Source organism: Strix uralensis, chromosome 3, assembly GCF_047716275.1.
Source record: "Strix uralensis isolate ZFMK-TIS-50842 chromosome 3, bStrUra1, whole genome shotgun sequence".
Lineage (NCBI taxonomy): Eukaryota > Metazoa > Chordata > Aves > Strigiformes > Strigidae > Strix > Strix uralensis.
The window spans coordinates 30818026-30842002 of record NC_133974.1 but is presented as its reverse complement, the minus strand read 5'-3'; the positions used below and the strand labels follow the sequence as shown (position 1 = coordinate 30842002).

Below are 23977 nucleotides of genomic sequence, written 5' to 3'. Positions count from 1 at the left end.
GCAGGATGTAATATTATTTTTTTCTCTTAGTGATATTGTAGCAAGAAACTAATAATTTTCAGAAAATAAATTCTTAAAATGCATAATACTCATAGTTTATACCAGTTTTCTATGTGAATATTGTCACTGGAATCTTGATATTAAAAGCAATATAGCTATTAGTTTGTCCCATCTAAATAGCTAAGATTTTGATTATTGTGCAGTTTTATTTAATTATTGCAAGCAGTCTGTGTGAAACAGTTACTTAGTGACTAATTAAAGGTAAAGAAAGAAGATTGAAAAAAAATTGCAATTCATTTGTGGGTAATTCAAAGTGAAAATATTGTTTAAATTATTAGTCATTATTGACCTATATATTCAAGACTGGCAGTTTTAGGGGTTTTTTTCTCCTCTCATTTCAATAACAGGTGCATATGTCCCCTTGGTTACAGTGGCACATTTTGTGAACTTGATATAGACAATTGCATTGGAAACCAATGCTCTGAATATGGTTTCTGCCATGACCACTTGCATAATTACAGCTGTAACTGTGTGCCTGGATATGAAGGACCCTTCTGTGAAGTTGAAATTAATGAATGCTCAAGTTCACCTTGCAAAAATGGAGCTACCTGTATGGATTTAATTGGCCACTTTTCATGTCATTGTGCTGCTGGGTTCAAAGGTAAGTTTTCTCTTTTGAAGTGCCCTGTACTACAGATGTGAATGTCCAATTCTATGTAAGCAATGTTTATATGATTGTTTAATAAGAATTATGTATATATATATAAACATATATATATTTGTGTGTTTGTGTGACTTACAAGAGTTTTAACTGAATTAGCACTCTTTAACTCTTAGATTGTCTCCTAATTGTTCCTAAGCTGACCTTCCCTCCACTAAATGTACAATTCTGAGCATGAGCTTTGATGCCCTTGGCAAAAAAAAAATTATCAAGTTCCAAAACACAATTTTAATCGTATTATTTTAATTTCACTGTTATGCAGTCTTAGGCATCATGGATTTAGTCATATACAGGCTGATAGGAACAAATGTTTTGGTACAGAACAGGAAAATTTAAACATGCGGAGGAATGAGAACAGCAGTATCATCTCTCTGCACACATGGGTTATAAACAACTATATTTGAGTGAGTTGGTCAGACTCCCCTTCTACTCAGTGCAGATAAGACATCTGCCTATATTAGACATCTGTTCTAGGATGAGATGGGCTGTAGATTTCTGCATTGGGTTAGATGAAACCCACACAATCTGATAACATGTTTCCTTTTTGTCCTAATTTTCTGTTTTGTGTGAATACCCTGATATTCAGACTATGTGTGGGAAGCAGAAAATAATTTTGGATTCAGCAGTTCTGACGTGTTGCATTCCCAGCCTTTACTCTACATCATCGAGCACAAACTTTAATGTTCTGAATGCTTCTCTATCTTTATTGACAATCTGTGGTATACTACCACTAACAAAGGCAAAAATAAATATTATAGTATACACAGTGTCATCTGTATGAACTAATCACGAATTTACAGCTGATTCTTCCAAATTGCTGAGGGTTCTTGCTCCAATTCAGGGAGCATGCATAGTAGAGATTTGTAAGCCCCAGTAAAACCACTGAGATCACCCATGTATTTGGATCTTTCTGGGTCACCGCCAAAGTGCTGAGCTATTAAGTAATTATAAACTCAGTGCTAATTTTCCATTACAAATTCTGGCTAGCTACACTTTTAACATTTCAGCGCTAACATTTTAAACTTCAAATATGTTTACATTCATTTACATATAAACACACATTTGTGTGTGTGATATACACTTGCTGATTTACTGTCCTCAATTCGAGTTGAGTATATAATTTTTTGGTCATCTGAATACACATTTTAAAAAAGACATTTCCTCTTCATGCTCATTTATTAATAAATGTGTAACAAAACAGGATTGTCACTGAGGTGGCCTAAACTCCACTAAGATAGCACAACTAAATGTCTGACTACAAGTGAAGAGAAAAGATACTTGGCTAATGTGTACAAAATCTAATATAATATATTTCCATTTCGTTGCTGAAACTGCTCCATTTCACTGCTGAAACTTCAACCCTTATTTTGTACTTTGCTGGCCTTCACGGAGGGCCTCAACCACCCCAATATCTCTACAGGAACAATATAGCACGTTATATGATCTGTTTGGAAGAGTCCCATAGAAGAAAGTCCTGGAGGGAAGAGAGGCCCAAGAAAGCCTATTACGTCCTCCAAACTCAAGAGCAGGAAGTCAGGTAGAAATGCCAGGAGGCCTGCGTGGATAATCATGTTGCTTCTGTCCAAACAAAAACACAAAAAAGGAAACATACAGAGGGTGGAAACAAGGACAGGTTACCTGGGAGGAAATACAGAGACATTATCTAAGCATGCACTGAAAAGGTTAGGAAAGCCAAAGCCCAAATTCAGTTGAATCTGACAAGGGATGTGAAAAACAACACAAAGGGCTTCTACAATGTGTTGGGTTTGTGTGTGGAGGGGTTTTGGTAGAGGAGAAGGGGCTACAGAGGTGGCTCCTGTGAGAATCTTCTCAAAGCTCCCCCACTTCCAAGTCGGATCCGCCTCTGGCCAAGGCTGAGCCAATTAGCTGCCGTGGCTGCACCTCTGTGATAACATATTTAAGAGGGTGAACCTGAGAGGAGGAGGAGGAGGAGTTGTGAGGGAAATACCTAGGCAAACACCTTTCTTCTATGAAAGAAAGGAAGAGCGGGGACAGGGGGAGGTACGCCAGAGCAGAGACATACCCTTAGGGGAAGAAGCTCAGGTCAGGAAATACTTAGGCAAACTGGATATACATAAATCCATAGGCCCTGATGGGATGCACCCACAAATGCTGCAGGAGCTGGCAGATGTCATTGCGAGGTCACTCTCAATAAACTTTAGTTGATCACAGTGATTAGGAGCAGTGGCCAAAGACTGGAAGAAAGCAAATGTCACTCCTATCTTCCAGAAGGGAAAAAAGGAAGACCTGGAGAAAAACAGCCAGGTCAACTTCATTTCGATCCCTATGAAAGTGGTGGAGCATCTAATCCTGGAAACCATGAATGACAAGAAAATCATCTGGTGTAGTCAGCATGGATTCACCAAGGTTTAGTCATGCTTGATCAACCTGATAAACTTCTACAATGAAATGACTGGCCTGGTAGATAAGGAGAGAGAAGTGTATGTTGTCTACCATGACATTAGCAAGGCATTTGGAACTGTTTCTGACAATATGCTCATGAAATTGCTGATAAGTATGGGCTGGATGAGCAGACAATGGAAGAACAACTAGGCCCAGAGGGTGGTGATCAGTGGCATGAAGTAAAGTTTGAGACTAGTAACGAGAACTGTACCCCAGGGGTCAATAGTGGGTCCAGTCCTATTTAACATCTTCATTGATGATCTGACTGATTAGCAGACTGATGACACAAAACTGGGAGTGGCTGATACATCAGAGGGCCATGATGCCATCCAGAGGGACCTTGACAGGCTGGAGAAAAGGGCTGACATTAATCTCATGGAGTTCAAGAAAGAGGAGTGCCAAGTCCTGCACCTGGGGAGGAATAACCCCAAGCACCAGTACCTGCTGCGGGATAACCAGCTGGAAAGCAGATTTGCAGAAAAGAACCTGGGGGTCCTAGTGGACATCAGGTTGAATGTAAGCCAGCAATGTGTCCTTGTGACAAAGGCAGCAAATTCCTGGGCTGCTGGCTTTTTGCCAGCAGGTCAAAGGAAATGATTATTCCCCTCTACTCTGCAATGGTACTGAGGTCACACCTGTAGTACGGTTTCCAGTTCTGAGCTCCCCGGTACAAGAGAGGCATGGAACTACTGAGGATAGTCCAGTGAAGGGCCGTTAAGACAACTAAGGGACTGAAGCATCTCTCCTATGGGGAAAGGTTGAGGGAGCTGAGACTGTTCAGCCTGGAGAAGAGAAGGCTCAGGGAGGGATCGCATTAATGTATATAAATACCTGAAGGCAGGGTGCAAAGAATCATTGAAAAGAATCATAGAATGTTTTGCATTGGAAAGGACCTTAAAGATCATCTAGTTCCAACACCCCTGCCATGGGCAGGGACACCTTCCACTAGAACAGGTTGCTTAAAGCCCCATCCAACCTGGCCTTGAACACTTCCAGGGAGGGGGCATCCACCACCTCTCTGGGCAACCTGTCCAGTGTCTCACCTCCCTCACAGTAAAGAATTTCTTCCTTACTACCCTTTTTCAGTTTAAAACCATTACACCTCATCCTATCACTACAGTCCCTGATAAAGAGTCCCTTCCCATCTTTCCTGTAGGCCCCCTTTAAGTACTGGAAGGCTGGACAGCCCCAACTCTCTCAGCCTGTCCTCATAGGGGAGGTGCTCCAGCCCCCTGATCATCTTCATGAAAGAAGATGAAGCTGGGCTCTTTTCAGTGGTGTCCAGTGAGAGCACCAGATGCAGTGGGCAAACGGAAACACAGGAAGTTATGTCTGAAGAGCAGGAAATAGTTTTTTACTGTGAAGGTGATTGAACACTGGCACAGGTTGGCCATGGAGGTTGCAGAGTGTCCATCTATAGAGATATTGAAAAGTTGTCTGGACACAGTCCTGGGAAAGTGGCTCTAGATGTTCCTGCTTGAGCAGGAGGATTGGAAAAGATCACCTCCAGAGGTCATTTCCAACCTCAACCTTTCTGTGACTGTGTGAACATGACTTGCTTATACAAAAGATACAATGATATATAACTGGAAAATTGTTTGGTTTTTTTTTTTTTTTAATTTTATCACCCAGTGAGATATTATATAATAACATACCCATAGAAGCAAATTCAAAGAAATTTCATGGTATTACTCATTTAGTGAACTCATTATCACATGAACAGAATATACTGAATTCTGATTTTTCAGAGATTATAAACCACAAACAATTAATAAAAGGCTGTTTAAACTTATAAAAAAATGTTATCACTACCCTAGTAATTCCATTTTCTTATAGTCTCTGAGGGTTTATGATCCTGGGATATTTTCCAGCACATAACAGATTTGAAGTTCAGTCATAACTGCATGTTATGAATCAGTAAAGAGTATCTCAGTGTAATAGTAAAGAAACGCATTTATTCTTACTTATTTTCTGTGTGTGTTTGTTATGTCATTAATCTGCAATTCAGCATATCCAGATGTACTTCATTTTTCTTCATAAACACTAAATTCACTTTCAGATTAAATTTCAAAGGCAATAGTAAATAAACTAAAAAGTAAAACAGAAGTTATTGTTGTTCAGGACTCTGTACATCTTTGGGGAACTATCATATTTTGTGTACTAGGATTGATAGATTTGCAAATAAGCCATGAGTTCCCAGTCCTTGGTTTCTCTCCTGCTAATAAATGAATCTCTGGGTACTCTTTGATATAACATTAGAATCAGTTTTTATTTCAGAAAAAAAATTTCACATAGACAACTCATAGCTGTTTCTTCTGTCTAGATGACTATCAGCATTTCTCAAATGCTTTACATTCTATTAGCTAGGGACCTCTTAGGCACTGTAATGGCATTTGTCATCTTCAAAAGCATGACCTGATTTGGTAAAAAACAAGTTCATAAAAAATCCAAGGCTTGGGTATTTGCATAGTAAAGCCAAATACTTTATAACATCATGTACCACAGTCTTCCCTTTTAAACTGTAACCTGTACTTGTGATGGAAACATTAATATGGAGACCATTTCCACGGTCTAGAAGAGAATTTGAACTACGTCGAACTTGGAAGTTTGCAGTATGTCCTTTAAAAATTGAGCAAATTTTTTCAACGCAATTATCTCATCCTTTTGATCATGTGATGACTGTATTGCCCTCTCTTAGCTCAGTTCTTCAAATATAACAAAATTCTGTCACCTTCAAAGTCATTCCCAGTCTACCCCTTCTTCTATATCTTTGTGTTGACGCTGTTTCAAGACATCAGTGTTCAGCATCAAATGATTCCATCTTCCATGATGACTGATATTTCTAAACAAATACCACTGTGCTTCATTTCCAGTTTAAAAGAAACTCTTCTTGGAAAAAGACTGCCTTTATGCAAACACATCCTTCACTAAAACTCTTGCTTGTTTAGACACAAAAATGCAAAGACAGCTGCTGAGAACTCCAAGTATCTAGGCAACATTGCTTCCATTGTTTCTCTTGAGAGTTTGTATCTATATGATATTGACTGTATAGTTAAGTTTTGGAAAATCTTTTTATTCCAAATGTATACTGTATCTCACATAGCAAGATACTCCATCATTGCTTTAACCATGTGTAAATAACAAATAACAGTATTAAGGCTCATTACCAATGTAGACGTTCCAGTGGCTTTTTGAGTTTGACATTAATAGATTCTATATACGATGCTCTTCAGTATTCCTCTTTTTGTCCAAAAGAGGAAAATGGCATGTGTGCATTTTTAATATAATACTATTATTTTAAATTTTTCTTTTTTGCTTTTACTTTTTTATTCCACAAATACATCAGACAAGTCCACATAACATTTGGAGTCTATCGGAGGAAGGATTTAGGTGGTTTTAGTTTCAATAAGTTATTCATTGGTTTTAAGAATTTTGGATGGTTTTAAAATAGTTTCATCGTTCTGTGATAGATGTGAACAGTATATCCTTAATGCCATTGAGAAAAACAAAACTTGAAGGAAAATACATGAAGTTGTGTGAAAACCAATCCTTTTCAACACAAGTAAGTTTAGCAACACTTAACCCCTTGTACAAATAACGTCTAGAATAGCTGATGGACACTCTAATACATAATGGAAATTGACCCTGTTAAAATGGAGCAGCAAGAGGAAGGCTACTCCATGAGGGGAGCCATGAACCAGGATCCAGGGGGAACCCCAATGCAGGCACTGCCATTACTAAGCAAGGCACAGTCCTACAGTATCTAAACAGGGCAGGCAGAGCCAGGAGCTGGTGACAGGATCCCTCAGGAGCCCCAGGCATCCCAAGCAATGGACCAGGTTCCATCCACGGAATCAAGCTAGAAACAGCAGGAGACAGGACCATAGACAATGTTATTATGTACATAAACCGGATCCATCCAAAGAGAAAAATTACTTAGTGTGGGCTGAAATTCATGCCTGAAACAGGGCCACAGGCAGAACTGGGAACAGGCACATCTATAATATAGCTCAGGCCAGATCTGAGAGCCTGCAGCTGAGTAGAGCTGAGCTGAAATGGACCTCACAGGACAAGGGGCAGGGTGTGTGGGAAGGTCCCACGTGAGGCTGCTCAGGGCAGTTAGGGCCTATTAGTGTTTTCAGAGCCCTGATTTTTGATTATCTTAGCAGGGTCACCTGAAATGATGAAATTACTATTTCTGCTGCACAAAGGAAGGTAATTGGGTTCAGATGGTTTCTTCACACACCTTTTCTGCATTTGAAATACCTGCTTCCATTTCCATTCATATAGATCCTATTTTAACAGGGTAAAACCATTGTGTGGGCACAGCTCATGACTGCTTCTACATCTCCACCACCAAGCAGGGCTGGGCTGGGCTGGGTGTACGGCTTGGGGTATTGGGAAGCCTCTGCAAGGGCTCTGGCTGTCTTTTTCTGCTAGGAAAGACTGATTGTCCTTGGCACCCTGTGCCAATGCATCCTGCCTGTCAGATGTACAGTGTAATCCCATGGAGAGAGATGAGCTAGACTGTTGGCAGTTTACAGTTTAAGAGCCACAGATTTTCTCTGAGTTAAAACTCTTTCAGAGAAGCTAAGTCAGTGAAGTGGTTTAAGACAACATCACACAGATCACTTTTAATCTGGAATAAGTATTCACAGAAAGGTTTACACTGTATGAATAAAAAGTTGTTTTGGATTTTTAACTACTGCAATTTCTTACACAGAAAAGAACTTGAATAAAAGAGAAAAAAAAAGATCAGATGTGTAGAACAACAAAGTTGAGAAAGGGAAATGTCAGTTAAGTTCACTAAGGCTACACCTGGACCATCTGTCTTGCTTTTTCATAACTTAATTTTCTGCAAAGTAAGCAGAAATGTTACTCAAGCTGATACCTCCCATCTAACACAGTAATTTATGTTGCTTAGAAAGCAACAAAATTACACCATTTGTTCTCAGGTACATGACTTGAATGCTTTATATTTATATACATTTTACAGAATAGTGGACAGTAAGGCAGAAGTGTTGTGAAGACAACCTTCAAATATCTTGGTACTGTTTTGGATACTAGTTGAACTTTAAATAACCCTCTTCTTTTTTTTTTTTTTTTTTTTTTTTCCAGTGGTGCTTCATTAAGATTACATTAAGTAGAATTTTAAATCATTTGCTTTTCATCTGATCTGGGAATAGAAAGATTCAGCTTATGTCTTGAAGTAATATTTTCTCAAGGAGTTTTAGTTAAAAACAAAATATTCTTAGACTTCCTTTTATTAATTGTGGTCATTCTGTCTGCTTTTGCATTGTCAAACTTTATATTTCATTATGCCTATTGTTGGAAGTGTGGGAAAAGCAAACCAGCGAAAAAACTGCAAAACACACATTTCCTTAACACATGGTGCCCAGAATAAACACAGGACAGGATGGAGATCCAGTGATTTGTGTTGCCATGGCACCAAGGAGGAATGTGAAGCAAAGTGGAGGCCACACAGTCCCGTTCTTCCACTTTTCTCAAGGAACATTTGACATGACTATGAAGATGTATCTCCTGCTCTTCCCCTTCTCCCAAGGACTGTTTTGCACAGCTCTGCAGACCTTATCTCTCGTTCTTCCTCTTTTCCCACAAAAACAGCACACACCTTGCACCAAGGAATGTGCTGTGTTGTTACTCAAGAAACAATGGCTTGGCCACAGTCCCACCCACTCACACATACATACTTAGATAAATACTGCCTCGAGTTTGTATCTAACTCAGAGGGATGATAATCTGATACCAAATCAGAGGGACAGATCAACAGCTTTGTGGTCCTCACCCACCCCACCCCCACCCCACCCCCCCCAAGGGACACATTTTGATAAGATTTGGGCCCTCAGCTATGCTGAGTGATTACCCAGGAATTAAGTGTGTGTGATTGCAATCATTTTTTGTGTGTAGTGCTATGTAGCCAACCTGCAGTTTGTGCATTTATCATAGGCAATCTCAAAAAATCTGTAGATGTTGCATAAGAATAAATTGTACTATTCATGAACCTGACTGCTTCTCTTGAATGCAATCAGACCTACAGCATATGGGCTGATCATGCATATGGTGTCCGGCTTATAGTTATGGCCATAATTGGCATATCTGTTAAGAGATAAGTCCAGCCGCCCCTACCCTCTTTAATCTCTGAGGACTGGCTAGAATGCAAGGGGATTAATCTCTTACCAAATCAATTCATTACCTTAAATGCAACACCTATAAAACAAAAGTTGGTATAACCGTATGTAAATGAAACTTTGTATTTTGATATTTTTACATGTATTTTGTAATTCAGACAGATGTTAATAGCAGTGGTGGCAATTAATAAGAGATACTTATATATAATGTGTATTACACTGAGAAAATAAGGTCTCAAATCAATTTCAATTTTATTCTAGTGTCTCAATATTATATTTGAGAATGATATGAAGTTAAACTTATTCTAATATCAAAATAAAAATCAGTTTTGTGGATATTCTGCAAAATTGAAAAATAGTTCAATTAGTTCAGATAAAGTATGAAGTTAAGCTCTTTAAGTCAAGCAGAAATAAAACATCCAAAGTTCAAACCACAGAAAGGTGCAAACTTTCAATCTAGTGATCTTACAGAGTTGCTCTTACTTTTGAAGTGAAGGAATATTCAGTGAGGCTTCATCCTTTATGAAAAGGAATATTTCTTTGTTGTCTTTGATCTCCAGTTATATTTACCTGAGAACTTCAGAATGTCTCCATTTGCTAAAATAGCATTATTTCTTTAAACAGAGTAAGTTACATCAATAGCGCTTGTGAAGGAGTAAATATCTTTGCCAAAATTTTTAACATGCACCTACTTAGGTCCTTAGGCTCTTCTCAAGACTTTTGTGTTCCTGCAGAATAATCTGTCTCTTGTGTATCATCGATGTGTCTGTAGAAAATGTTGCTGTTAAACATCAGGCCCTTCAATTCGCAGGATTGACACACTTTCCTAAGCAGCTATAATAATGTTGTATATTTTAAGAACACTGCAACTTTATACAGGATAAAACACACTATAGAGTTAATAGAAGTAGAATCAGCTTATCATAATTTTTAATATTCTATTTGTACTTCAGAATTTGGTAACATGATCCCTGTAAATTGTTTAGGAATTCATACCCTAAGCTATGATTTATTAAATAACTAATTAAATATTACATTTTACTACTAATTATGTTTGGATGTCTTGTATTAATGTTCACCTTAAAAGCGTAAACCCAGAAAATATTTATATTAACATACTTTGATGTTGAAAGTAATTTGTAGCCAATTAGAGATTTTTATCTGGTGCTCAAAGAAGGTTCTCATCATCCATTTCAAATGCATAGCTGAGATCAGATGCATAGTGGAAAAAAAAAAAAAAAAAAAAAAGGCCTCTGTACATGTCAAGCTTTTTTTTGTGTCTTGAATACTCAGAAAATATGGTCTCACAGTAGCTTCAGATATTCTTTGATTCTCTCTGAAATATTTTAAAAAATACTATCCATATATTGTTTTTGTACTCTAAGAGCATGAATTCTTAAATTTTCCTAGCAACCTTTGCAAGAAATGTTGGGATGTGCCTTTTGTCAGGTGCAACTACTAGTTTAATGCCTCTCTATGTTATGCCACATAACCAGAAGAGCTAGTTATTGTCTACAGTACACAAAAAGCAATTACCTTTATTTTCACTACATGTGCATTTGACTGGCAGAAATTGCACTAAAACATGACAGCTTTGCCAAGTTTTTGCGTGATTCATGGGAAGGTTATTCTTCTAGCTTTTTCTGAGATGTACAGAATTACCAAAACTGCACTATTACCTTTTAGATGAAAAATAATACCACTTTTTCATATCTGTAAATAGTATAATTTTCAGTAGCTAGATAGCAAAATTAGAAGGAAAACAAAAGTGGTCTTGAAGCAATGGTAATGGAGATGCGTAGAAGCTAAAGTCTTAGCTGTGTATGTCAAAAATACTGCAACTTTGTCAGGAAAAAAAACAGCGAACTGTCTGTATTTAATGTGTTAACAGCATTTTCAATTGAATATTTCAGAAAGTTTGATATCTTTCTAAATCATTCTGCAAGAACTGTTATCAGTCAGTGTTTTTTGCAAATATTTCCATCAGTTATGAGAAAGGTACTCTCAGTGCTTGATAACTCCAATGAGGCTGAGTGGCATGTAATTGCTTCTTTGTCAACTGAAGTAATTTAGCTGTAATAGCCTCCAGCATAAAATCAGCACCTTTGTTATCTGAGCAGGGATTTTTTTTCCCATTTCCTTGTTCTCCTAAATGAAGAATGGAATTCATACACATCTAGCATGGCCATAGGTAAATAAAAACAAGAGACCTGAAATCAGATAGTTTTCTGTTAAACAAGTACAGCATATATATCTCTACTGTACAGCATTAGTTTGGACATTTGGGATTAATTGTCTAAATTGGAATTAAATATTTTAATCTATGGAGTGTTGCAATATAGATGAATACATTAAGGAAAACTACTCATTGAAGTTTTAAAATAATGGGGGTTAGTGGCATAATATCAGAAATGAAATTCAGTTTCTGATGCCACTGGTGAGAATTTCTTAGCTATTTATTTTCTTCTAAATGAACATGCAGATTAAATTACCTTTTCATAGAATCATAGTATCACAGAAACATGGAATAATTTAGATTGGAAAAGACCTTTAAGATCAAGTTCAACCATTAACGTAGCACTGCCAAGTCCATCATTAAACCATGTCCCAAAGTGCCACATCTACATGTCTTTAAAATACCTCCAGGAATGGTGACTCAACCACTTTCCTGGGAAGCCTCTTCAATGCCTGATGATCCTTTTGGTGAAGAAATTTTTCCTCATATCTAATCTAAACTTCCCCTGGTACAACTTGAGACCATTTCCTCTTGTTCCGTTGCTTGTTACTTGGGAGAAGAGACCAACACCCACCTTGCTACAACCTCCTTTCAGGTAGTTGTAGAGAACAATAAGGTCTTCCCTTAGCTTCCACTTCTCCTACTAAACAACCCCATTTCCCTCAGCCGCTCCTCATAAGACTTATGCTCTGGACCCTTCACCAGCTTCGTTGCCCTTCTCTGGACACGCTCGAGTAATTCAATGTCCTTTTTGTAGTGAGGGGCCCAAAACTGAACACAGTAATTGAGGTGCAGCCTCACCAGTGCCGAGTACAGGGGGACGATCACTTCCCTGTCCCTGCTGGCCACGCTACTTCTGATACAAGCCAGGATGCCATTGGCCTTCTTGGCCTCCTGGGAACACTGACAGCTCATATTCAGCTGGCTGTTGACCAACAGCTCCAGCTCCTTTTCCACCACGCAGGTTTCCAGCCACTCTTCCCCAAGCCTGTAGCATTGCATGGGGTTGTTTGACCCAAGTGCAGGACCTGGCACTGAGCCTTGTTGAATATCATAGATCCAGCCTGTCCAGATCCCTCTGTAGAGCCTTTCTACAATCAAGCAGATCAACACTCCCGCACAACTCAGAGTCGTTTGCAAACTTACTGAGGGTGCACTCTATCCCCTCGTCCAGATCACTGATAAAGATATTAAACAGAACTGACCCCAGTACTGAGCCCTGGAGAACACCACTTGTGACTGGCTGCCAACTGGATTTATTTCCGTTCACCACCACTCTTTGGGCTCAGACATCCAGCCAGTTTTTTACCCAGCAAAGAGTACACTCATCCAAGCCATTAGCGGCCAGTTTCTCTGGGAGAATGCTGTGGGAAACAGTGTCAAAGGCTTTACTAAAGTGTAGGTAGACAACATCCACAGCCTTTCCCTCATCCACTAAGTGAGTTACCTTGTCATAGAAGGAGATCAGATTAAGCAAGCACAACTGCCTTTTATAAACCCATTCTGACTCAGCCTGATCGCCCAATTGTCCTGTACATACCACTGGATGGCACTCAGGATGAACTGCTCTATAGCCTTCCCCAGCACTGAGGTCAGACTGTCAGGCCTGTATTTCTCAAGATCCTCCTTCTGGCCCTTCCTGCAGATGGGCATCACATTTGCTAACTTCCAGTCAACTGCGACCTTCCCAATTAGCCAGGACTGCTGATAAATGATGGAAAGTGTCTTGGTGAGCACTTCTGCCAGCTCCCTCAGTATCCTGGGGTGGATCCCATCTGGCCTCATAGACTGTGTGTCTAAGGGGTGTAGCAGGTTGCTATTCATCTCCCCTTGGATTACAGGGGCTTCATTCAGCTCCCCATCTCTGTCTGCCAGCTCAGGGGGCTGGGTACTTGGTGAGCACTTACTATTACTTACTATTAAAAACTGAGGCAAAGAAGGCATTGAGTACCTCAGCCTTTTCCTCAGCTTTTATCACTGTGTTTTACCCCCACAACCAATAAAGGATGGATATTCTCCTTAGCCCTCCTTTTGTTGCTAATGTGTTTAGAGAAACATTTTTTATTGTCTTTTACAGCAGTAACCAGATTAAATTCTCGTTGGGCTTTGGCCCTTCTAATTTTATCCTTGCGTAACCTCACAATATCATTGCAGTCCTCCTGAGTTGCATTCTTCCAAATGTCACAAACTCTCCTTTTTACCCAGAGTTCCAGCCAAAGTCCTCTGTTCAGGCCAGTCTTCTTCCCCACCAGCTTGTCTTTTGGCACATAGGGACAGTCTGCTCCTGCACCTTCTTGATTTCCTTCTTGCAGAATCTTCAAGATTTCCTTCTTGAAGAATGTCCAGCCTTCCTGGACTCCTCTGCCCTTCAGGACTGCCTCCCAAGGGACTCTGTCAACCAGGCTCCTAAACAGGACAAAGTCTGCCCTTCGGAAGTCCAAGATGCCAGTTCTGCTGACCCCCCTCCTTACTTGTCCAAGAATTGAAAACTCTATCATTTTGTGATCGCTGTGCTCAAGACGGCCTCCACAAGTCCTCTGTTCACAAAAAGTCCTGGAGGGTGCCTTCCCTAGTTGGCTCACTCACCAGCTGTGTTAAGAAGTTATCTTCTACACACTCTAGGAACCTCCTGGACTGTTTTCTCTCTGCTGTATTGTATTTCCAGCAGATATCTGGTAAGCTGAAGTCCCCCATGAGAACAAGGGCTAGCGACTGTGAGACTTCCCCCAGCTGCTTATAGAATATTTCCTCTGCCTCTTCATCCTGATTGGGTGGTCTGTAAGACTCACACCATGATATCTGCCTTGTTGGCCTTTCCCCTGGTTCTTACCCATAAACATTCAACCCTACCATCACCATCATTAAGCTCTAGACAATCAAAACTCTCCCTAACATACAGGGATACCCCACCACCTCTCCTTCCTTGCTTATCTCTTCTGAAGTTTATAGCCATTGCAGCACTCCAGTTCTGCGAGTTATCCCACTATGTTTCTGTGACTGCAGCTATATCATAGTTTTTCTGCTGCACAATGGCTTCCAGCTCCTTCTGTTTGTTGCCGATGGTGTGTGCATTGGTGCAGATGCAGCTGGACTACTGATCCTGCCACATTTTCGGTGGGGAAGCCCTAATTCTTATGTGACTCTTCTCAGGTGCTTTCATGGTTTCTAACACATCAATAACCCTTGTGTCTTTGCTGTCACATGGATCTCCATCCCCTACCTCCACTGAGATGGCAGACTGAAGGACCTTGCTACTACACTGTCCCTCAAACATTGGCATGCTGTCCCCAGGCGTATCTCTAGCAAGCCTGATTTTATCCCTTTCTCCCTTTAAATCTAGTTTAAAGCTCTTTCAGTGAGTCCTACTAACATCTGTACATAGATCCTTTTCCCGCTTTGAGATAGATGTGCCCTGTCTGTTGCTAGCAACTGACCCATAATCAAAAAACCCAAAATTCTGCTGATGACTTCAGGCTCAGAAGCAGCTACTGATCTGCTGTCTCTTCTTGTTTCTTCCCTCATCATCCCCTGATTGCTTAACCAGTTGTCCTAAGGCCCTGAAGTCCCTCTTGATTGCCCTTGGACTTCTTGTTGCAACTTCATTGCTGCCTACCTGAAAAATCAATAATGAATAATAATGAGGGCTGTACCAGTGGAGGAATCTTTCTCTTCACATCTTTAACCCAGGCCCCAGGGAGGCAGCAGAGTTCCTTAAGAAGCAGGTCTGGTCTGCGTATTGGGCCTTCTGTCACCTTCAGAAGGGAGTCTCCTATGACAGTGACCTGTCTTTTTGTCCTTATGGAAGCAGTTTTGATGCAGGGTGTAGGCCAACTTAACCTCAGTGACACCTCCAAGCTAGATGAACCATTGCACTCAGTATTGTTCGGTTCCACTTGCAGACCCTCATACCTATTATGCAAGGACACCTGGGAAGGTGGGGCTGTCACAGAGGAGACGTGCCTGCCGCATGGGGCAGGAACCCCCTGCCATTGCCCCCTGTCCCTTGAGTCACTGTGTTCAGCCAGGCGGGGAGAGGATAGGGAATCCTCTGTGTCATGTGTCCTGTCCGCTTGTCGGGCCTGTCCCAGGGAAGGCGGGGTGCTATTCCAGTAGCTCCCTCTCTCTCGCACTCCCTGACACTCCCCAACGTGCTGACCTCCTCCCGGAGCTCTGTCACTGAGCGGAGCAGTTCCTCTCCCTGGGCGCAGCTCCCACCGCTGTGCTCGCTGCTGCCACCCAGCACTGACACAAGAGCAGGGCCCGCCCTGCCGCCTGGCTCTGGGGTGGCCGCACGCTCCCACCGGAGCTCTGGCTGGGCAGCGACGCCAGTCATGGCGGGGGCAGAGCTCAGAGCGGACATGGCTTCTGCCGGGCCGATGCCCTCGCTCCCTCCGGCCCGCCCTGCCGCCGCCCTGCCGCCGCCCTGCCGCGCCAACCGCTGCGCCGCGCCCTTGCTGCCACAGCACGGCCTGTTCGCCCGCCATGCTGGCGGCGCTCCTGGGCGCTGGCGCTCCCCAAGAGCTTCGGTTACACGCGGGTGGGGACTTGTCCCCCATTGCTCCTGGCCCTGCCCAGGTCCCGTCAGCCGCTGTGGCCGAGCTGCGGGCTCCTGGCGGCTCTCTCGGCTCCCCCTGAGGTTCGCCCAGTTCAGTAAACCCCCCTCTGCACCTTGCTAGAGCAGTCTGCTGCAGGTCATGCTAGTACTGGAGCTGCTCGCCTCAGCAACTGAGTGTTTTTCTGCATCCTTTCTCATACTGTCAGAATCATTATCTTCCTGTCAGACGTGGATTGGGAGAATGGCTTTGACTCCTTTCTCACCTTTTCTACACACAATCAGGTTTTGTCACTACTCCTCAACACAGCTAAAGCTCCAAGGTTCATCTTATGTCCCCAGATTCCTCTAGCCTACATTATTTCATCACCCTCTCAGGACTCTCCAGGTGTATCATTTAATATAGTTCAGTCAAAACATGGCCCCAGAATTAACCTTTTGATAAGGTGTTATTTTGCTTTTGAATTCCTCAAAGGGTTCACCTTGCCCAGTACATGCTATTTTTTCTTCCTTTTTGGAAATACTCCTCAGTTGACAGCTGCCCTTCATGTCTTTGTTCTTTTCTTATATTTCCTACCATCCCATCAGGATTTCCAGCCTGAATGACCAATTTATGGTACTGTTATAAAACTATTGCAACTGTCTCTGCTTATGCTCCACTTAATCCCCTAAGGACTATTTTCTTGAGACTGAATACAGGATATCCTATATCTCATTAGACATTGACCTTCAGGGAACTGAATTTCACCCTAAATGCTCAATTTTAAAGTATATATCTGTAGTCAGAATCCTACATGTAGTTGACTCATTTTCCTGCTGAATGTCACACCCAATTTCCTATCCTAATAATAAAAGAAAATCAAAGGAGACGGATAAGAACAGTTCACAAGGAATTGTAGTTATACCTGTTACAGCCATGACTTAAAATTATGGTACTATCCAGTTCAGCAAGATACCTTTACTGCCTTAGATTCAAGAGGAAAATAGAGCCATCTTCACAAAAAGGCAGTAAGAAGTTCACAAATCTTGGATGAGTAAATGAGAATGACCTCATTCCATTATTTCCCTTAGAATTGCATTTGTTTTATTTTAACCTCTTATCTACTAGGAGTACACAACTCAAGGGAAGTGAAAGAATCTGTTTCCAGGAGTTTTTCTTGTTGTGCTGCAGCTTACCTATGGTTTGTGGCCAGCTAATTTACTTCTAGAGGAAACTGTTTGCACTACTCTCCACTTGTCTATGCAGAAGATAACAGATGACAATGTATTTCCATTTATCTTCCTCAAAAGAAACCTACCATAATCAGGGACTTAACTGTGGAAATGTATCTGAACTAGCAAACATAAGGAAAGCAAATATCAGAATTAGATCAGAAAGGTTACACATAGTGCTGTTACCTTATCAGCACTTCAAAGAAAATTTAAAAAATTATAAGAACTTAGAAAAGGATTTATATTTTGGCCAGTCCTGACTGTATTCCTCACTGGTGCCACAGCACACTCTAAGCAGCACTCAGCAGCTGCTGTTAGTAGATAGTTTTTCAGTTTACTGAGATACCTGAATTCTCCCTAGTTTCTGCTGTGTCTCCCCCCTCTTCATCCAGATATTTTGAAGTCTTATGGAAGATGCAGAGCATGTTTAGAGGCAGGAAAAACCCCTAATAGGAGCCACTCTGTCATAAGTTTATGTGTGAAAGAGAACCTTGGTGATACTATGGGCTTCTCCAATGAAGGCCTTTTGTATCCAGTAGTTTCACAAGACACAGGTTTTGAGAGCTGACTATCTTGGTTTATATGATTGTATAAGAGGGCACGTATGTGTGCTGCAGATAAGAGATCAAATATTTTCCACAGTGCAAAGAATTCAGAGGAATTTCACCATTTGGTTTGGTTTTATCTTCTTCTGCAAGATTCACAGAAAGCCCAGCATGCTTTGTACACTGCTGACCTGTGATAAGTACTGAACATATGATTTCCCTCCGTATTCCTGTGGCTGGAAATAGCTTTTCCTGTTACAAATCAAACCAACCCGTATTGTAGATTACAAATCTACATTTCACTATACTTTGCTCTTAATTATTTCATTCCGTCTCATCTGTATTTTGCCTCATTAAATATTCTTCAGTGACTTGATCATTCTTCTTTGTATTACAGGGAGAAGGAGAAATATCCAGTATCATAGTACCAACAATTTTCTGTAGAACAGGCTGAACTCTACTGTTACACATAACTGTCTGTAAATTAGTGTTGGCCTAATGTTCATATGTAATGATACTTTCCCATTCTTTTTCAAAGGAGACAGTGAGTGAAATGAAAGAAAATGATTGACACAACAGAACAAAAGTTGCCTGAATATAGTAATTTTGTATAATGGAAAAAAGCTCCACGATTATGCATACTCTCAGTAGGAAAGCTTTCTATTTTCCTGATTGTCATGCTTCCAACATTTCCTGTCAAAATGGACTGTCTTGTAACCAATGAAGCAGAAAAATTCATGACACACAGGATGTTTATCAGCATCCCTGTGTACTTGGCAAGTGCACCTTGGCCCGTGGGGTCAGCATTTAGACTGTGACAACCCCATAGTCCTTTTTCATTACAAATATGTCTCTATGATTCGAACACGTCAGCACATTTGTCTTTTTCTTTTTAATCTAAAATTTCAGGAGAAACATGTTCTGTTCACATGAATGACTGTCTAGACAGACCCTGTTGGAATGGAGGAACCTGTGAAGAAAACATAAATGGCTTCAAATGCAATTGCCCATTTGGTAAGCATTTATAGTTTTTATACAATTGCTAGTTTGGCATAGTGTGCGAGTTCTGCATTTGTTATTTGAGTGCTATAAAGTCTTGTATGGTGAAAGCATTTTGCTTACATTTTGAAAGACACAGAGATAGTTATTTAGACTAATAAAAAGGAAATTTTTCTCTATGAGTGTCCATGACAATTTTCTTATGTTTAATTTTTATAAATAATAGATTACTTAGATTAAAAAATACTTCTAGTACTGGAACATACTGGTAAAGAAATATGACAGAACTGGAGATTTCCAATTTATAGTGTCTATTTCTATAAACACATTATAGGAACACATTACTTCAAAAAAGTGTAGGTTTTATACAGTAAAACATGTTGAAATTGGGCAAACATCCAAAATCCGGTCTTTGGAATCCTGTTCTGCTGGCCACATTACTCACATCTAAAAGAATTGAACACTGCTCTAAAGTATGTATGACCACAATCTGGTTGCCTGAGCATGTGCACTTTGTGCCATCTAAAGTGCTCTTAAGTATCCAAAGTATTGTATGAGGCTGGAAGACACAGTACAGGATATAAGGGCCATGCAAGATGGATCAGGCCAGGTGGCAGCTAAACTAATCACACAGTGTGAAAAAAACCAACAAAATAATTGGTAGAAAGAAATATAATGCTGAAGATTTTGCTTTACTCATAATATATACACCATATAATTTGGGATTTTGCATGTTACTTGTATGTTGACTAAGAAAACAGAAAAGGGTGGGTTAGAAATTCTTGACCTTAGAAATCCTTTGGCCAGGATCAGCAGGCTTTATCCATATTTAATGGAGGAGGCTGGGGTAGAGATTTATCAGCTGGTAAGTTAATTCATAAATATGGATAAGAAATTACTGATAAATTCTAAAAAGGTTTTTGTTTTTGACACATGCATTTATAAGTTTATTTTTACTGTGGAAAATAAGGTTAGAAAACTGTATTTTATACAATCATTGTCTAAGAAGGTTTACAGTACTGGGGTGTTTAGAAGAGAAACTGATAGTGATCAGTAAAACCTGGAAATGTCAGAGTACTGAAACACAAGTCTCCAACCATTCCTCTCAAGCAAAGCAACAGAATTTTAAGAGGACTTGATTGTACTTAAAATCAAGAGATTCTTAAATGCTTTAAGGGTGGTATCCTGCTGAGTTGGCAACTGAAGACAATTATATCTCCAAAGGTAAGATGCTACTTTCATGTTTGTTGCTTCATTGGGACAAACGTAGACATGTGTTCAGGTCTTTTACTACATAAGGGCTGTAGCTAAACAATAACACAAGCATTATTTCCTTTGTTCTGAGAGAGATTCTCACATGCAATGCACTGCTTTGCTACCCATGTTTAACTCTCATTGGTGTTCACTAACACTCTTACGTACAGGAGATTTTAGAAAGAAGCATCCTGCACCTCCTTCCACAGATCTAGAGGAGATCCCTTTCACACAGCAGAATGTGTGTCAGTGATCAGAAAGAAAATTGTTGTGACATTGTCTTAGTAGAAGTTTGTGTCTCTAAAGAAAAGTCAGTCACTCTATAGACAGGCCTTACCCAATTAATTTTTATTATCATTCTATGTGTGTGTGTGTGTGCGCATGTATGGTTTGAGTGTCTGTAACTATTAATTCCTTTGTGTAGTGCCTCTGAGGTTAATCCAGGTATTCATCTGGAACAATGAGGTTTATGTAATGGACACATATACACTAGAAACTATGAGTTTCATTCTACTATTAAAATGCTATACATAGCAGTGGTTCTTCATCATCATCAGTCAAAGGATCAAGTAACTCACAGTGAACCAGAGGTTATCTGTAGAAATGATCAGTTATTTTTGAAAAGAGTTCAGACTTTCTGTATTACTATTTGCAGCTACATTATAAATATAATGGCAAGCTGAATTAGAGGGGGAAAATTGTGTAGTGGTGTGCATACCTAACAATGATCTGAAAAGAGGGCAATTTTAATCTAAATATGAAACAGATTCCCTTTGTGCCCTTGGGTAAATTAATTAATATCCTAGTTCATATTCTCTAGGTGAAGGTGTAGATAAACAAGTGGAACCATCTCACAAAGATATTGCAAAGATTAAATAGATAATATCTGTACATTGACTGAAAACAGAAGTCACGGTGTTACTGGATTGTTTTACTGCTAGCTTAGTTCTAACAAGAGTATCACTTCAAAAGGTAAGACAACTAACTCGAGCTAATCCTTAAGTGAAAAATGACAATATATGCCTCCATCCTTTTATTGACAACCAGTGTCATATTGGATTTCTGAAAAAAAAAAAAAAAGGTTTCGCTTATCAGAGGATCTTTAGTTGATGTCTTTTAGCAAGTAAGTAACTAACTAAATAAATAATAAAAACATTGAACAAATTACATGTATTCAATAACAAAATACAAGAGAGCACAGAGAATTTGGATATGCCCTAATGATCAAGTTCTTGTAAATGAAAATACTTGTATCTGCAACTGTCTGTCTGACTAGACCACCAATAACTTGTTTTTCACTGCCTGTTTTTCTTTGGAATACATTTTTATTCATTAGGTAGGTGGCTGTTACTTTTCCACTTTTTTGCTTTGTCTGCTGTTGTCTGAAACAGTCTCTGGCTGCATCTTGGTTTTAGGTGTATGGTGATGTCTTCCCAAATTAGACCTTTCAATATTATCAAATATGCTGCAATTAATGAACATAAAGAGCTTTCCCCTATATGCAGTGGAGCTTCTAATTTTATTTAAATTATTATTTTACAGGGAAATGTAACTCTATTTAACTAGATATAGATTAAGATACTTTTGTTGGACAAGAAATATGTCAGTAGAACCTCTGCCATGTCAAAACTAAGCAGCACTACTTTTTAACTTCGACTAAAAAATTTAAAGACAATCATAGGAGTTATATACATTAAAATTTAATGAGGTTTTTTTTCTTCAAATTATGCCATAACAGTAATGACATTTATTTGGGGATATGAGAGCATCAGTTATCTTGTTGTACAACTCAGAAGGAAAAGGATGAATTTCCTTTTAGTTTTCCTTTCAGAAACTGTTGATGCTAAACTAAGCTAAATCTGGATGGACTCCTGAAGAGTTTATATTAGTAGTGGGTAAAGATAGCTTAATGAAGTAACTTGGCACGGCTTAAGAGTGAAGAAATGCTGCATAAATAGTAAACTATGTTTTGAAAGGAAAGAGCGTTTTGTATCTTCTTTTATGTAGTTTTTTTGTGCAATGTGGATGAAATAATAGGAATTTTTATTATTAAGATAGATATTTTTTCAAAAGCTCGTGTAGTTACACATGATATATAGTGTTGTGTCCACAAATGCATAACTGCCCCAATGAGAATGCAAACATGATGGATGAAAGGCTGGATTCTTCATGGTGCTGTGGGGTATAGACATTTCGTTGGATCTGAAGAAAGTGAGCTAATTAGCCTGATTGATTAAGAGGCAAGGTTCATTAACCCGACAAGAAAGCTGTGATAATAGCTATGCTGCTTCTGATACTGAAGTAAATAAACTCATATATTGTGTCTTTATAAAGTACTATATTTAAGAAGTAAGATAAAATTTAATTGCTGGACTGTTTGTGCTATATATGATCAATAAAACAACAGAGAATAATGTCAGAATAGTTTTTATTTATCTAAAACAAAATAATGATTTGTTTTTTTCAGTAGCCTTAGAATAGTAAGATACACACCACAAAAAATTGAATATAGCTGTGGAAAAGAATTTATGACAAAAATATTTTAGTAAATAAAATACATTGATAGATTTAAATCATTACAGTAATGAATAACTTAAAATTGCTAAAATATGCTTCTTATTTTTAGAGATCCAAAATATGCTTCCTATTTTTAGAGACTCTGCCCTCTTTATGGTAAAAAATTTCCTGTTACTGAGATTTGAAATTTTTACTATTTTTACTGAATCCTTACTTTACTGGTTTTCACATTTCATATCTCATATGTGCAGAAAAAATTATCTCTAAAATATGAGTAGGTGTGTCTTCTCTACCTAAATGCCAGGAAACTAGATTGAAAACTTTACTACTGTTAGCTTAACCTTAGTATTAATCCTTCTGATGGCAGAAGATATTAGCCTAGCTTGGATTTATTGATGCACTAAAACATTCTACAGTCACAACAGTAACACAAATACTGAAATACTACTTTGATTCATTGGCAGTTCATGTAGTACATCTCTTGTCAAATCACATTTTAACTCTCATACAGAAATACAAAACCATATTTATCCCCAATCCCCAATACTAAAAAAAAAAAAAAAATATTTGAAGAAATTAACAAAGTTTTTCAAAAGATAAATATTTATAAGGTAGGACATGTGTTCTATTCAGTCATACAAGTTCAACCTTGCTCTTTTGATGTAAGAAATAATAATTAAGTGCAAAGTAAGAGAAAAATTAGCACATCAGTCTTCATATCTATTCTGTCTCAGCTGAAATCATGAACACTCGTAAGTCTGTGCATGTGAACATAAACTAGTAAAGTATGATGAACACTTTTAGTGATACGTTTTAGCTATTTATGATGCCAAAACAACAAGTATTAGTAATTTTAGGTTTTTAGTAGGGAATGTAGTGTTGTATTATATGACTTCCATTCATTGTTTTCCACTGAGCATCCTATAAACACGTTCAATATAGTCTTAGGAGGAGAATCTTGGGGGGATATAAAAACAATTTTAAAAGTGAATAAAAGAGATTTTAAAAAATATACTTTTTTGAATATATACCCCTGTATTTCTCTATCTTCACAGTATGTTTAGAGCTGTAAAAACCAAAAATTTAAAAAACAAAAACAACAAAATGAACAATCATGGCATAGACATTCCTAGTCCAAGACCTTCAGTAATTCTTAATTAATTTTTACATATTTTTAAAGTAGGATGTATCTGGAATAAATACGCAATGACCATATACTGTTGAAATATTTAAATATAATGGATCAGAATTCAGTACTAAGTAATAAAGAAGTGCATAAAAACTTGAAAAGAACTCTTACTTCCGGAAAACTTCAAATTTGGGTGGAGTATGCTGGATGCCTTTTTCATCCATTTATCCACTGTCAAA

General features: G+C 39.0%; 1 protein-coding gene across 1 annotated transcript in view; it reads left to right on the top strand.

The window, feature by feature from the left end:
* The window catches only part of EYS (eyes shut homolog), a 1118553-nt gene that overhangs the window by 275980 nt on the left and 818596 nt on the right, over window positions 1-23977 (top strand). The window contains exons 11-12 of the mRNA XM_074861787.1: window positions 408-661; window positions 18749-18853. Coding sequence (XP_074717888.1) covers window positions 408-661; window positions 18749-18853 — 359 coding nt within the window. The remainder of the gene's footprint in view (window positions 1-407; window positions 662-18748; window positions 18854-23977) is intronic.